Source organism: Panthera leo, chromosome F2 (assembly GCF_018350215.1).
Source record: "Panthera leo isolate Ple1 chromosome F2, P.leo_Ple1_pat1.1, whole genome shotgun sequence".
Taxonomy (NCBI): domain Eukaryota; kingdom Metazoa; phylum Chordata; class Mammalia; order Carnivora; family Felidae; genus Panthera; species Panthera leo.
The window spans coordinates 46,029,220-46,046,064 of NC_056695.1; the positions used below are offsets into that span (position 1 = coordinate 46,029,220).

Sequence of the window (16,845 nt, forward strand, 5' to 3'; positions counted from 1 at the left end):
CAGATTATCCGGTGGCCCTAATGTAATCACAAGGGTCCTTCTAAGAGGGAGACAGGAGAGTCAGTCACAGAGAAAAGATGTGAGGATAGTAGCAGAGGCCAAAGAGAAGATGCTATGTTGCTGGCTTTGAAGATGGAGGAAAGGCCATGAACTAAGGAAAATAGGTGACCTCTGGAAGCTAGAAAAAGCAAGGAAATGGACTCTCCCCTAGAGCCTCCAGGAGGAATGGAGCCCTGCCTACCCATTTTAGACTTCTTATCTCTGAACTGTAACAGAATACATTTTCATTGCTTTAAAAGCCATTAAATTTATGGCAATCTGATACAGCAACAATAGGAACTAATACAGTAAATCCTGAAGAATTTATGTAGGTTGCTTGCATATAACTTCCCCAATATGTCTTGAAAAGCAGTAGTGGCTTTCCACTCCATAATCGATCAGGTCATGGCTTCATAACCAACCATTTGGTAACCCCTGATCTTATAAGCATGTACAACAATGAGCTCTATGATCTGAATGCCATTGAAATAACTGGAATAACCCAGTCACTAGTATGTACTCAAACCCTTACTGAGAATTGCAATCTACTGTAGTTGATCTGCTTCAAAGCAAAAAGGAGAACACAGACAGGATAAAAACTTTCTTAAAGCAGGGTCCTCTTAAGGTTCTTAAGACTTACATAATCTAAAATATATGGGACAGCAAAACAAGGACCGGGACCCATCAGACATCTAAGAGGTTCTCTAGAGGATATCTAGTATGATACCTAGGAGATATCTTACTCAGATATGAATGTCTTAAGTGGCATCCAACAAAAGATCATGGGATATGTTAACAGAGCAGGTTGTTAGGATCAGTAGTCTCTTACAATGGCTTCAGGTGCCTTTTATAAAAGGTATCTTAAGCCAGTGTGGTTATATACTAAAAAATTATTTTTTCTGTAAAAATAAATCATGAGAATATTATAAAAATAAAATAGAATGGGGCGCTTGAGTGAGTCAGTCAGTTGAACATCTGACTTTTGATTTTGGCTCAGGTCATGATCTCATGGTTCATGAGATCAAGCCTTGCATCCCTGGGGTCTGCGCTGACAGTCCGAAGCCTGCTTGGGTTTCTCTCTCCCCCTCTTTCTGCCCCTCCCCTGCTCATGTGCATGCACAGGCACGTGCATGCTCTTTCTCTCTCAAAATAAATAAACATTCATAAATAAATAAATAAGAAATAAATAAATAAGAATGATTGATTTGAAAGCAAGTTTAGAATCTATGAGAAGAAACATTATGCAAACCCAAACAATTGCCACTATTTGTATCTGATAATTATGAAATCACAGAAATAGTGAAATCAATATTATTATAATAAAATAAATGTTAATATTAATTCCTCTGAAAGCATAAATTACATTTTTATATTTATTTCAGGCTTTCTGTCTGTGCTTAAATGACCCAAACTAATATTCCATAATTTTTTTAAAAAAACTGAAAAGTAAAAAATTGACTTACCTTTGATGTCTTCCAGCGTTCTTAAGAACTTTTAACCTCTCAATATCCATCCATAACAACCAATATCTCTCTCCTAGTGTACCTTTTATAAATTTCTTAAATCTTTCAAACTCTTTTCTATTGCCAATATCATAAACTTTGTGAGAAATACACCAATCGGCCCTGCTCTCTTGTCCAGTGCTCTCACTTTTTAAACTTGCTTGTTCTAGCATGTCTTTTGACTTGACATAGGTTTGAAACGTTTCACTTGACACAACATTCCTGCCAGGAATAGGCTCAAAACCCTCCTCAATCACCACTTCTGTTACCTTGTTGAAATTTATAAAATCTGGGCTTTCTCTAAGTGGCTCTTCAAAAATGTGATGAATTGCTACTCTCAAAATAAAGGCTACGTAAGATCTTAAAAATTCTTCACATGTTGAGAAATGCAATATAAGGCCATCATCAGCATCCTGTTGCTTTTCAAGGTATATTCTCAGAAGCGCTTGAGAAGGAGTGTCTTGTAGACATACAGACCCATCTTCTTCTTTGAAATGAGAAATTAATCTAGTGGATTCAGATGAGTCCCGTTTTGTCCTCGGGTGAATTCCATCATCAAAGATAAAACTTTCTGTATTAAATCATAAAGGGCTATTAGATCAGATATGAATACAAATATGTTTTTATTATTAACTAGATGTTGTAGAGCCAGCATGGTAAATGGGCCTGTCACACGTAGAGACTTTGTGCGCTTAAAGGGGAGTTCTAAAGCCACATTTGGTACCAGAAGAGAAAAACCTGCCCAAAGGATTGGTTATGTCTTCCCTGGACATAAAAAGGGACACTGGTAGCAGATGAACTAAATATTTGATATCACTAATACAGAGATCTTCAAAAAGACATTATGCACTTTTAAAATGTAATAGTTTAGGCTGATATAGAATGTTAATATATAAAGGCCAAATCTATTAAACACTAGAATATGTGCATTAAATAACTATGTATTCCAATATTTCATGCTGCATGGTAAAATAAAACTAGCTACCATTAATGATGAAACAGTCAATGAGCAGATCAGAACCAGAGTCATATCAGTAATTTTTTAAAATTCACTATTTTGGGGGCACCTGGGTGGTTTAGTCAGTTGAGCATCTGACTCATGATATCAGCTCAGGTCATGGTCTCGCAGTCATGGGATCAAGCCCTGCTAAGCGTGGAGCCCACTTGGGATTCCTTCTCTCCCCCGCTCTCTGCCTTTTCCCGCTTGTGTGCACTCTCTCTCTCTCTCAAAATAAATAAACATTTTTTTTAAAATTCACTATTTTCTCAGAAAGATTCAATTACTATCATACTTTTAACCTACCATCAAAATTACAAAATGACATAAAGTACTTACGAGAGATTACAAATACAAATGGATTGTTTTATACTTTTTCTAAAGTATAGTCTTTAATTATTTTCTCCTTCTTTAGAAATCAGAGAAAGATCTGATGTCAGTGCTTTATTTCCCATGACAAATCTACCCCTTGAAATGCCATGGATCAGGAAAACTCTATTGTCATCTGTGCCCCACCTCCATGGGCATTTTCTCAGGCATAGTTTTCAAATCTCAGCGAACTAGAAATGTTTCATTATAATTTTTATTGAAAATTAAGATACTAAGTTTCCACAATCTTGAGAAATTAGACTTTTGTAAGCCTACGAAAGGATCTGGGTATACACTCAACCCAGCTGTAGAGGAAAAGAGCAAGGTTAGCATTTCTGTTCATCACCTTCCTGCTACCCTTTCTCTTCCTGTTCACCATCTCCTCTACCTTTGCTCTCCAATTTTCTACTTTACTCTTTGGGGAAAACAGCAAGAAATCTATAAATTCACCTATTTTCAAATTAATGAGATTCTTTTCCTCTTTCTAGATTTAGGTTCAATTCTAGAGAATCCAGATTTACTGTCCCCCAAAGGCTGCTTACTTACACTTTTCCAAAGAATTAGGTAACAACTGTTAGAGAATTGCTAAGTTCCTCTCCTGAATCATGTTGCTAGATTTTTTTTTTCTCTAGCAATATCATGTTAACGACTCCCATTTCTGGAAGTTTCCATCTACATTTCTGAAAAGTTGGTATCATCCACAAAAGTTCCCCACAGTAGAAATATATCTGCTTTTCAAGGAGAAAAACAGTCTGAACTTAAAAACAGAAGGAAAATTCAAGTTGTATGAATGATTATATACTTTCAAGAGGAAAGAAAGTTTGCACCCCTTAATTTCAAAGGCTTAATAATAATAATTTATAAACTATCATAGGAAATAAAGACAAAACAAACACTTACTGACTGCCTATGAAGTACCAGGCACTAGGCTGGGCTTTTTCTACACATTTAGTATGTGTCATTATTCTGATCTTACAGATGAGAAAAGACTCTCAGAAGTGGAATAATTTTAAAAAGTCACACAGCTAGTAAGTTTTAACCCATCTAACCCATCCTCTTTCTACTATGCCAACTTGCCTCTAAAAAACCAATAGAAAGTGAAGTGGGGCAGGGGGGCATGGGGACGGAGATAATTTTTCTCTCCAACCACTAAGTATGATATTGTAAGATTAGAACAATGAAAAAAGATTTAAAGAGGAGTTCTGAGGGGGGCCTGGGTGGCTCAATCGGTTAAGTAGCTGACTCTTGATTTCGGCTCAGGCGATGACCTCCCAGTTCATGAGATGGAGCCCCGAGTCAGGCTCTGCATTGACAGTGCAGAGCCTGCTTGGGATTTTCTCCCTTTCTCTCTGCCCCCCTTCACTCAAGCTCTCACTCTCAAAATAAATAAATAAACTTAAAAAAAAAAAAGAGTTCTGAAATCATTCTTGTCCTGTCTGCTTACCAGAAACAGATGAAATAACCGGTGGTTCAGTTTTGCTGTGGAGTACACAAGATGGTAATGAAAACGTTGATACTGTTTGCAGACTCTGTTTTGCCAGTGTAAACCAATCTTCCGTTTGAGTATAGGTGGCCTAGGAGAAAAGGAGCACCTTTGTTTAATGTTAAGATCGGCAGTATTCTTCCAATCACAAACCTTGACACATCATTAGGGTAATATTAAATTTGCACAGTACAATATGAAAGGAAAATTTATGCCATCAAAGAAAAGAATACTGTCCACAGAAAAATTCATTATCTGAGAATAATGGGAAGGAATCTCAATTCAGATTATTTGCATAGTAGATGGCCAAAAGAAAAAATGAGCCCAATATCCATCAAATTCTTCTCTACTGTTCCACCAGAGGCATGCAACCCTACTTCCTGGCTTCATTATAGGTTCATGCCATCCAGCTGTATCATGAGCAGTCACATGGCTCATCAGTCCCTGGCTGCATCTTTTGTCAGCTACTCCCATTTACAACTTCACAATTATTCCATACCCCTAATTTTGTCTGATCTGGTTCAGTGTTTTTTTACAAGGCCTCCCTAATATGAGAAACTTACTCTCAGGAGCACTGAAAACCTCTCCAGGCTCAACTACCGCTTTGCCATAGATTCAGTTTTCACAGCTTTGCTTGCATTGTATGCATCCCAAAGACCGATTCCTGACTCCGGCTGCCTCTGGACATAGCCTTCAATTTTTCCTTTGCTTTTGTGTACCTCGAGCCAGCTGAGTAATTCCCAAGTTGACCCTCAGCTTCCAGAACCCCAATCCTGAGAAGCCCTCATCTCAGCTTTCCTGGGAAAATTCTTCTGCCTGCCTCTCACTAAATAATGCCCTCATATTTTTCTAAAATAATCCAAATTGTTCAACAGAAGCAGAGAAGGGAGTGTCCAGCATTATTTTCATTTCTCCTTTGTCCAACTGAGTCAGAGCTGGCTGGCGCTTAGCCTCAGGAATACTCACAAAAGAGGCAGGGCTCAAATGGAACAGGTATTGTTCCCTAATTGGCAGGGCAAGTCAGGCCACACAAGGAGACCAAAAAGCAAGAGAAGTAAGTCACTGCCTCTCTTAGACGTAAGGTTTCCTGGGTGGATAAAAGCTTTGACAGACTCTAATTTCCTTTTGTTCCCTCTTTTCCTTCCTTTAAAACCAGGTCATTTATTATTAATTATATGTCCATTTAACATATATTTACTGAGTGACTACTGTATTCTAAGCATTATCCTACACACTCAGAGAAGCCCAAAATAATGAAGAAACAGTCAGGGAATTGAGAGAGACCAACATACAAGAGTCCTTGTTATTTCAACTGCACAAAAAAAGATGGCGGAGTAAAAATGAGGAGAGAAAGAAGTCAGTCAGACATTAAAGCAGTAACTAGTCCACTTAATATTCTTAAAGAGATGAGTCCACTGTTTGTGTTTAGATGGTATAACTGAAGAGCCAAAGAAATTAATGATCACAAAGATGAATTATCATCATAAAGCTGAATTGTCCATAAAGATGAATTGTCATCGTAAAGATTCATCTTTGTTTGTAGTCATGATTGAAATGATTTAAGGGCCCAAGGAATTTTGAATCCTCAAAGTTCAAAAGCTATTAAGAAGATTTTAGATAAAGTACTAATCAAGTCAACAGAAATGAGTTTTTTTCATCACAGAAAATAAACTAGCTTAAATTTTACTCTCACATTTGATTTAATTTACATGTAAGGAATTAGATCTGATTTCCCTAGATTGATTCTTCCAGTTGTATGTTTACTGACTGACCTGTACTATGAGAACATATTTTTATGACACTCCTGACATTTCTATAATACATAAAAGAAAAAAAATAAATACTTAAGAATAAGTACAAGAGAGAAGAAAAATATGCTTTTAGTATATCCCTAGCACTGGTCAGTGAAAATAATGCAACTGGCAAAATCTCAAACTTTTTTTTTGCCAAATATTACTGATAGAAATGCCAAACTACAGAATTAAATAAGAACTACACATGAAAAAAAATGGTCAAGTAAGATAGGATAAGTCTCTTCCAACAGAGATGGCAAACAGTTCTCTCATGTGACATCTTTGATCAATTGGAAGTGCTTGCCCAGGGTGCTGTGTTGAAAAGAATTTGAAGCCAAGTCCGGGCTCAGCAGGAAGATTGCCATGATTGATTAGCAATGTCTGTCATGAATGGAATCTAGGGGAACAGGAACACATGGGCCACATATTTGCAATTCCTGGTTTTGTACAGAATATGTGTAGGAACTGTGTTTCCAAAAAGATGAGCTGATAATTAGAGGCCAGAGACCAAACGGCAGATTTTACTACAAAGTGACTCTCCAAAAGGACGTTTGATTCTAGGTTAGATCTCTTCAAAAGCACTCATACAACCCAACATTTCTTCCTGGAGGACAAATTTATCTGATAATGGTTACACAGTAATGCATTTTGCTAATGAGGAATAATTTTGGCAAGAGGGAGGAGAAGACCCAATTTATCATTATTTTTACAAAAATTATAGACTCCAAATAATGAAAAATTTGGAATGAACAATGAAACCATGGATATAATTCAAGTTACCCTTCCTTGCTTCCCGGGCGACACTGAGCATGTTCTTCAATCTTGCATTTGTTGCTCTGCACACAGGAGGATAATAATACCAGTTACATTTCAGGTGAAGGAAGGCAAAGCAAATGAGTCAGCATAAATCCACAAAAGGTTTTGCTAAATCTGCTTTAGAAGTACTTGAAATCCCTTCCCCTGTTCAAGTGGTAAAAATGAAATTCCTATCCCTAAAATGATAAGTCTCCTTGAAGGGCCAAATCATGAAGAAATACTCATACTCTTACCTCACCAAGAGAAATGTAGAACTTTTTCATTATTATAGCATTTTCTTCTTCAGTGACAGGTGGTGGTGGACTGGGTGGTTTTTTCGGGACCCAGGGGGAAAAGTCTGCATCGAGTGTAAACTTCATGCCTGATCTGCTCCATCGTACTTGTGAGACCAATTTGGCTAATCTGCATTTTAGGAATCATAAAAACTTGAAATAAGTTTCAAATATGGTAGAGTTCGGAAAAAAAAAAAACCTGAATTTTATTTTATGTATTCAAGCCAATCTCCTAACTCTGCACAATGATTCTCTTAGGATCTGCTAAAATTAATGGCTTATTCACAGAACTAATTAATGATTATTCTGCTATAATTTATTTTATTTGGATTTTTAAAATGGTGGTTCTAAATATAGGTCAAATTTTACTTAAATTTAAGGAATGTTTAGGTACTTACACATTAAAAGCCAGAGAACATAAAAGAAAAACTTGGCCCACTATGACATTCTTTTTCATGACACACTTGTATTTGTTTTTTAACAGCTTGCACATAAATACCGTTATCACAAGTAGATAATTTTAAAAACATAATGATCAAGGAAGCACAACTGAAGTACATTTATTAGGTACTGTTTCTATGGGATCTCTTTAGAAAAGTTAAGTGATTTTTACAAATGCTCTATCACTTGCATACTATAGCAGGTAGGATACAAATGCAGTGGGTTTAAAGGTATACAATTTTACTAAGAAAGTACAGGAAAAATGATTTTAGGTGAAAAAAAATCCAGGCAATTAAAAAATGTGTTTGTTGATGGGACTAAAATACCTGTATTCAAAGTAGCAATCACTTTCCAGAAATGCTGGAAGTCTTTCTTTTTTGATCCACTTAATACCTTGTTCACGACTGAGACACTGTGAGGGGACAAGTGAAAAAGAAAACGAGTCAAAGAAAGTCACCTTTCAGGACAATGAAGGCCTAATCAATAGAGCAATAATGACCTCCAGCTCCTTCTAGGAGCCCTGCTTCTACCTTCTTTTTGCACAAGAGAGAGAAAGAACCTCCAATCACATATCTGAAGCCATTGCTTGCCTTCTGGTATTTCTTTAATTCTCTCAACAATCCTGCATCAACTATTAGTCCCATTTTACAGATTAACAAACTGAATTCAGAGAAGTTAAGTAATGTATTAGAGAAGGAGGTATGAGGAAAAAAAGTCACTTTCAGTATTTTTGCAGTCATAGAATGGTTAAAAGTAATCATAAACAGGAAAACAGTTAACCAGAATCTTGATAAGGCCACTATGGTCACTACAGTCCCCTTGTGCTTCCAACTTTAGGAACTTTGGTTAAATATTTACCATCCGCAGCCACTCTCCTGGAGATACCAAGGTTAGCAAGAAAGCTAAGGCCCTGCCTTGAAGGAGTTTCCAGGTAATTCAGTAAACAATAATAACAGAGCACTACCATAGGTTCAGGTTTCTGTGGGAGGGCACATAGGCACTAAAACCAGCAAAGGCTTTTCCCACAGAAGATGCCACTCACTCTTTCACCTAACGCACGATTAGCCTGGTGAAGGGGTGAAGAGGGGTGGGCAGGAGAGGAAACGAAGAGAAGCATAGTATGACTAGATCACGGGGTGAGATTTGAGGAATGGAGGGAAGCAAGCTGGTGAAGCAGGCATAGGCCTCACTGTGAATCATCTTTGAAGTGACAGTAAGGAGTTTAGATTTTATTCTGAGGTTGCGAGGGCCATACAAACTCAAGGGAAGAGTTACTGAGTTGCTACTCATCCTAAAATATTTACTCACTATTGATTCTCTTCTGTCTTATATTCACTGTTTTCCAGAATGCTAAAGAAGGTCGGTACTTTGAACACTAAACCAATGCTACTAGATAAGGAAAACAACCAGTAAGGTGCACATCTCAGTGAGGCAAGGGTGTCTGTGTTTATGTGACTTCCACTGATTATCTGCTAAAGCAACAGGTGTGCTGGGATATTAATAACAGTCAACACAGACCATTGCTAACTCCAGCAAGGAGGCTAAAGGCTCACATAGTAGTACTGCCAACATCAGATGAGCTGACATTCTTTTTTTTTTTAATATTTATTCTTGAGAGAGAGAGAGGCAGAGTGTGAGCAGGGGAGGGGCAGAGAGAGACGAAAACAGAATCCGAAGCAGGCTCCAGGCTCTGAGCTGTCAGCACAGAGCCCGACGCGGGGCTCGAACTTGTGAACCACGAAATCATGACCTGAGCCGAAATCAGCCACTCAACCAACTGAGCCACCCAGGCACCCCCGATGAGCTGATGTTCTTGAGCGTGCACTGGTGCTCAACACTGCTTGCATGTGGCATGAAGTCATTAGGTTCCCCAAGACCAGAAAACTGAGGGAACGATGCTTTCCTCCTGTTCAGCCAAAAGCACCCATTTGCCCCTACCGAAAACGATGTTCCAGGTAATGAAAAAATAGAAGAAACTTTGGAAGCAGCCAGCACCTGAACAGTAACATCTTGTGGATAGTCTTATTGTTTGAGTGAAATCTGAAGGCCATTTGGATCTTGGAGTTAGAAAAACTCCAAATATGCCTCCACATATGCTACACACTGATAACGATACAGGACTCTTGAATTTTCATTAGCAATGCATTCAACGTACCACAGAAAGGCACCAGACTACATATAAAGATCAACACACACCCTTGAGGAATACTACAAGCTTGTGAAAGCTGGTCAGTCACACAAAATCAATTTGCCTAACATTTACTTAATGAACAGGTCACTGACAACCCATCCCCTTTTGAATATCTCTGCATCTATCTGATCTAAAAATGAAATGAAAAGTTTAAAAGGGATAAAATCAAAATCGAAGAAAAGTCTTTTAGTCAAACTGCCAAAAAGTCCCTTCAAGGTGTTTACAAATAAAGTATAAAGTATACAGACAAAAAAGTATAAAGGCAAAAAAAATACAGGGGTGCCTGGGTGGCTCAGTCGGTTATGCATCCGACTTTGGCTCAGGTCATGATCTCGTGATTCATGGGTTCGAGCCCCGCATCAGGCTCTGTGCTGACAGTTCAGTCTGGAGCCTGCTTCAAATTCTGTGTCTCCCTCTCTCTGCCCTTCCCCCGCTCATGCTCTCTCTCTCTCTTTCTCTCTCAAAAATAAACATGAAAAAAAATTTTTAATAAAGGCAAAAAATACAGAACAATCTTGTTAGACATAACATGACACCTTAATGAATACTTAAAAAAAAACACAAAAATGATTTACCTAAGGTAAAACTATTTAATCCTTAAAACTAAAACAAAAAAAAACAAAAAAAAAAAACATACAGTAAAATCCATCCTTTTTAGTAAACAGTTCTGTAAGGTTTTGACAAATATTTAAGTCGTATAACCATGACTACAATGAAGATATAGAATTGTTCCAACTTCCTCCAAACTTCCTCATGTCACTTTGCATTCAGTGACACCCTCTAACCCTAGGCCCTGGCAACCACAGATTGGTTCTCAACAGTTTTGCCTTTTCCAAAGTGTCATACAACTGGGATACAGTTGTAGCTCTCTTCATTTAGCATAATCATTTGAGATTGACCCATGTTCTTAGATGGATCACTAGTTCCTTCCTCTTCATTTCTCTTCAGCTGAGAAGTACTCCACTGTAGAGATGAACCACACTTTATCTACTCCCCACTTAAAAGAAATTTGGGTTTTTCTTATAGTTTTTGGTGATTATAAATAAGGGAACTACAGACTTCACATACAATTTTTGTGTGAACTGAAGAGACTGTTCATTTCTCTGGTAAAATGCAAGGGTAGGATAGATGGGTAGGATGGTATATGTTTAACTTAGAAAAACTGCCAAACTGTTTTCCAAAATGGAATTCTCATCAACAATGTGAGAGTCCCAGTTGCTCTGCATCCTGAATGGCACTTGGTATTGTCAATGTGCATTGCATATTTTACTCATTCTAATAGGTGTGTAGACACAGTTCGTTGAGATTTGTGTGTGTGTGTGTGTGTGTGTGTGTGTGTGTGCATGCACACTGCCTTTTCTTTATAACAGCTTTGAGACAGAATTCACATTCCATACCATTCACCCATTTAAAATGTATAATCCAATGGTTTTTAGTATATTCACACGCCATCACCACAATCAAATTTAGAACATTTTCATCACCTTCCAGAAAACCTCATACCCATTAGCAATCACTCTCCATTTCACATCAATTTCCCCACACCCATCTCCCAATGTTGGCTGCATTTCTCTTATAATGAATGTTGAACATCTTTTCATATGCATTTTGGCCATCTGTATATCTTCTTTGGAGAAATGTCTATTCAGATCCTATGTCCATTTTTTAAAATTAAAGTATGATTAACATGCTGTGTTATATGTTTCAGGTGTACACTACACTAAGTCAACAATTCTATACGTTATTCATTGTTCATCACAGTAAGTGTACTTTTAATCCTATTTCACCCATCCCTTGCCCCTGCCCCTCTGGCAACCAACAGTTTGTTCTCTATAGTTAAGAGTCTGGTTTTTTGTCTCTCTTTGTGGTTGTCTGTTTTGTTTCTTAAATTCCACATATGAGTGAAGCTATATGGTAGCTGTCTTTCTCTTATCTCACTTAGCATTATACCCTCTAGGTCCATCCATACTGTTGCAAATGGCAGGATCTCAAAGACCTCATTCTTTTTTTATGGCTGAGTAATATTCAGCTACATAGGTCACATCTTCTTTATCCATTTATCTATTGATGGACAGTTGGGCTGCTTCCCTATCTGGTTACTGTAATAATGCTGCAATAAACATAAGGGTTCATATATCTCTTCAAATTAGTGTTTTCATTTTCTTTGGGCAAATATGTAGTAGTGGATTTCCTGGATTATATGGTAATTCTATTTTTAATTTTTTAAGGAACCTCCATAATGTTTTCACAGCGGCTGCCCCAATCTGCATTCCCACCAACAGTGCATGAGGATTCCTTTTTCTCCACATCCTTGCCAACCCTTGCTATTTCTTGTCTTCTTTATTTTAGCCATTCTGACTGGTGTAAGGTGATATCTCATTGTAGTTTTAATTTGCATTTCCGTGATGATTAGTGACGTAAAGCATATTTTCATATGTCTGTTGGCCATTTGCATGTCTTCTTTGGAAAAATGTATGTTCAAGTGCCCTGCCTATTTTTTATTTTAGGTTTCTCAAGCTTTTATTAAAATTCCAGTTAGTTAACATGCAGTGTAATGTTAGTTTTGGGGGTAGAATTTAGTGATTCAACACTTACGTACAAAACCCAGTGCTTATCACAACAAGCACACTCCTTAATCCCCATCACCTCTTTCACCAATCTCCCCTGACACCCCCTCTGGTAACCATAAGCGTGTTCTCTATAATTAAAATCTGTTTCTTGGTTTCCTTTTTTTCTTTCCCTGCTATATTCATTTGTTTCTTAAATTCCATATATGAGTGAAATCATATGGTATTGTCCTTCTCTGACTTATATCACTTAGCATAATACTCTCTAGCACCATCCACATCATTGCAAATGGCAAGATTTCATTCTTTTTTATTGCTGAGTTATATTCCATTGTACATATATACCACATCTGTATCCATTCATCAGCTGATAGATATTTGGGCTGTTTACATAATTTGGCTATTATTGATAATGCTGTGATAAACATCAGGGTGCATGTATACCTTTGAATCAGTACTTTTGTGCCCTTTGGGTAAATACCTAGTAGTGCAATTACTGAATCATAGGGTAGTTCCATTTTTAGCTTTCTGAGGAAACTCCATACTGTTTTTCAGAATCCTCTGCCCACTAAAAGAAATTTTTTTAATGTTTGTTTATTTTTGAGAGAGAGACAGCGTGAGTGAGTGGGGGAGGGAGACATAGAATCTGAAGCAGGCTCCAGGCTTCAAGGTGTCAGCAGAGAGCCCAGAGCCCAGAGCCATGAGATCATGACCAGAGCTAAAGTTGGATGCTTAACCAACTAAGCCACCTAGACACCTCTTCTGCCCATTTTTTTAATCAGATTGTTTATTTGGTGTTGAGCTGTATAAGTTCTTTACACATTTTGGACATTGACCTCTTACTGGATGTACTATTTGCAGGTATCTTCTCCCATTCAGTAGGTTGCCTTTTTGTTTTGTGGATGGTTTCCCTCACTGTGCAAAAAGTTTTTTATTTTGGTGTAATCCCAATAGTTGAATTTTGCTTTTGTTTTCCTTGCTTTAGGTGACATACCCAGAAAAATGTTTCCATGGTTAATGTCAAAGAAACTACTGCCTATGCTTTCGTCTAGGAGTCTTATGGTTTCAGGGTTGACATTTAGTTCTTTAATCCATGTGAAGTTTATTTTTGTGTATGATATAAGAAAGTGTTCTAGTTTCATTATTTTGCATGTTGCTGTTCAGCTTTCCCAGCCCAATTTGTTGAAGAGACTGTCTTTTCCCTATTGTACATCTTTGCCTCCTTTGTTGTAGATTAACTGACCGTACAAAGGTTGGTTTATTTCTGGGTTCACTATTCAATTCCATTGATCTATATGTCTATGTTTGTGCCAGTACCATACTGTTTTGTTACTACAGCTTTGAAGCATATCTTGAAATCTGGGATTGTGATACCTCCAGCTTTGTTCTTTCTCAAGATTCCTTAGGCTATTCAGGGTCTTTGGTGGTTCCACACAAATTTTTGTATTATCTGTTCTAGTTCTGTGAAAAAATGTAGTTAGTATTCTCATAGGGATTGCATTAAATCTGTAGACTGTTTTGGGTAATACGGACATTTAAAAAAAATTAATGTTTATTTATTTTTGAGAGAGAGAGAGAGAGAGAGAGAGAGAGAGAAACAGAGTTCTAGCAGGGGAGGGGCAGAGAGAGGGAGACACAGAATCTGCAATAGGCTCCAGGTTCTGAGCTGTCAGCACAGAGCCTGACATGGGGCTCGAACTTGGGAAAGGCAAGATCATGACCTGAGCCAAAGTCAGACATTTAACAGAGTCATCCAGGTTCCCCAGTAATATGGACATTTTGACAATATTGGTTCTTCCATACCATGGGCATGGAACATCTTTCCATTTGTATCTTCCTCAATTTCTTTCATCAATGTTTTATAGTTTTCAGAGTATAGGTCCTGCACCTCTTTGCTTAGGTATATTCTTAGGTATTTTATTATTTTGGTACAATTGTAAATGGGATTGTTAATTTCTCTTTCTGCTACTTTATTATTAGTGTATCGAAATGCAACAGGTTTTTTGGAACACATACGTAGGATTTATTTTATATAAAAATTGAATCATATTATATACTTTCATTTACAACTTTTTTCACTGAACAGTACAACATGTGCATCTATCTCATGAGAACAACAGCTCAAACACATTCTTTGAAATAGTCATATAATAGTCCATAATTCTTCCATTGATAAATATATAGTATGTTTATACTACTTAAGTCAATGCTGCACTGTAGCTCCTGTAATACACATTTACTTCTATGGGATAAATCCTTACGCAGCTTTTCTAGCATAAGTCATAGTACTTTTAATTTTAAATGATTTTGCCAGATTAACTCCCAAAGACTGTAGCAATTAATATTCTACAAACACTAGATGTTATTATCTTTTAAAAGCGTAGGCTGGAAGGCCTGGGTGGTTCAGTCAGTTAAGTGTCTGACTCTTGATTTCAGCTCAGATCATGATCTCACCATTTGTGAGCACAGAGCCTGCTTGAGATTCTCTCTCTCCCCACTCTCTGCCCCTTCCTTGTACATGCACACACGCTCTCTCTCTCTCTCCCTCAAAATAAATAAACTTAAAAAAAAAAGTGTAGGCCAATTTAACGTCTTAAAAAATGGTATGATTGTACTTATAATTTGCATATTTCTGACAATCTGTGTGATTAAACACCTTTTATTTGCTCATTTTCCATTTTAATTCCTCTCATAGTTTGTTGAATTACTTCAGTTATTCTACTAGATTACTTGTCTTTTTCTTGAATAAGATTGGTAATTAAGAAATTAAATAAAATACATTTCCTCATACTTGCAAAGTTTTTTTTCTAAATCATTGGTTTTTAACTTTATGTCATTTTCTAACATGTGACACATTTTAATTTTGGTATCCAGGTTTGTTTTTTGATTATTTTAAAGATTCTGGAGTCTTTGACTTCTTGAGAAGATGGCTCACATGCTTAGTTTACATAAAACTTTTCCTGGATTGGGGCACCTGAGTGTCTCAGTCAGTTAAGCCTCTGACTTCAGCTCAGGTATGCTCTCACAGTTTGTAGATTCAAGCCCCACGTCGGGCTCTGTGCTGACAGCTCGGAGTGTGTCAGAATCTGGAGTGTGCTTCAGATTCTGTGTCTCCCTCTCTCTGCCCCTCACCTGCTTGTGCTCTTTCTCTCTCTCTCTAAAATAAATAAACATTAAAAAATTAAAAAAAATTTTTTTCCTTCATTTTATTGTAATATTTCAGTTTAAAAACCATTTAAGCCATTTATTCATTTGCAAATAAAGACAATTCAGATTACTCTTGCAAATTGATAGTAGTTATTTATATTTATTATGCTGAAGTTCTGTCTAGGAAATCTAAAATAGTATTTTTTAATATAATTTATTGGCAAATTGGCCAACATACAGTGTGTAAAGTATGCTCTTGGTTTTTGGGGTAGATTCCTATGGTTCATTGCTTACATACAACACCCAGTGCTCATCCCAACAAGTGCCCTCCTTAATGCCCATCACCCATTTTCCCCTCTCCCCCATACCCCCATCAACCCTCAGTGTGTTCTCTGTATTTAAGAGTCTCTTGTGGTTTGCCTCTCTGTAACTATTTTTTTCCCCTTCTCTTCCCCCATGGTCTTCTGTTAAGTTTCTCAAGATCCACATGTGAGTGAAAACATATATCTGTCTTTCTCTGGCTGACTTATTTCACTTAGCATAATACCTTCCAGTTCCATCCATGTTGCTGTAAATAGCACGATTTCATTCTTTCTCATTGCCGAGTAGTATTCCATTGTATACATAAACCACATCTTCTTTATCCATTTATTAGTCGATGGACATTTAGGCTCTTTCCATAATTTGGCTATTGTTGAAAGCACTGCTATAAACAGTGGGTACATGTGCCCCTATGAATCAGCACTCCTGTATCCTTTGGATAAATTCCTAGTAGTGCTATTGCTGGATCATACGATAGTTCTATTTTTAATTTTTTGAGGAACCTCCACACTGTTTTCCAGAGTGGCTGCACATGTTTGCATTCCCACCAAAAACACATCGTCACCAGCATCTTTGTTTCCTGAGTTGCTAATTTTAGCCACTCTGACTGGTGTGAGGTGGTATCTCAGTGTGGTTTTGATTTGTATTTCTCTGATGATGAGTGACATTGAGCATCATTTTCATGTGTCTGTTGGCCATCTGGATGTCTTCTTTGGAAAAGTGTCTATTCATGTCTTCTGCCCATTTCTTCATTGGATTATTTGTTTTTTGGGGTGTTGAATTTGGTAAGTTCTTTATAGATTTTGGATACTATCCCTTTATCCGATATGTCGTTTGAAAATATCTTTTCCCATTCTGTTGGTTGCCCTTTAGTTTTGTTGATTGTTTCCTTTTCAGTGCAGAAGCT

The 16,845-nt window shown here is 37.3% G+C and overlaps 1 protein-coding gene across 15 annotated transcripts in view; it reads right to left on the minus strand.

The window, feature by feature from the left end:
- Positions 1-16,845, minus strand: part of RGS22 (regulator of G protein signaling 22) — a 176,608-nt gene that overhangs the window by 121,399 nt on the left and 38,364 nt on the right. For all 15 annotated transcript variants that reach the window (XR_006198137.1, XR_006198136.1, XR_006198135.1 and 12 more), the window contains 4 exons: positions 8,039-8,124; positions 7,233-7,401; positions 4,352-4,481; positions 1,503-2,112 (listed from right to left, as the gene is read on the minus strand). Coding sequence is in view for 7 of the 15 variants with exons in the window: in XM_042923377.1 (XP_042779311.1) it covers positions 1,503-2,112; positions 4,352-4,481; positions 7,233-7,401; positions 8,039-8,124 (995 nt within the window). In the remaining 8 variants the exon portion in view is untranslated. The remainder of the gene's footprint in view (positions 1-1,502; positions 2,113-4,351; positions 4,482-7,232; positions 7,402-8,038; positions 8,125-16,845) is intronic.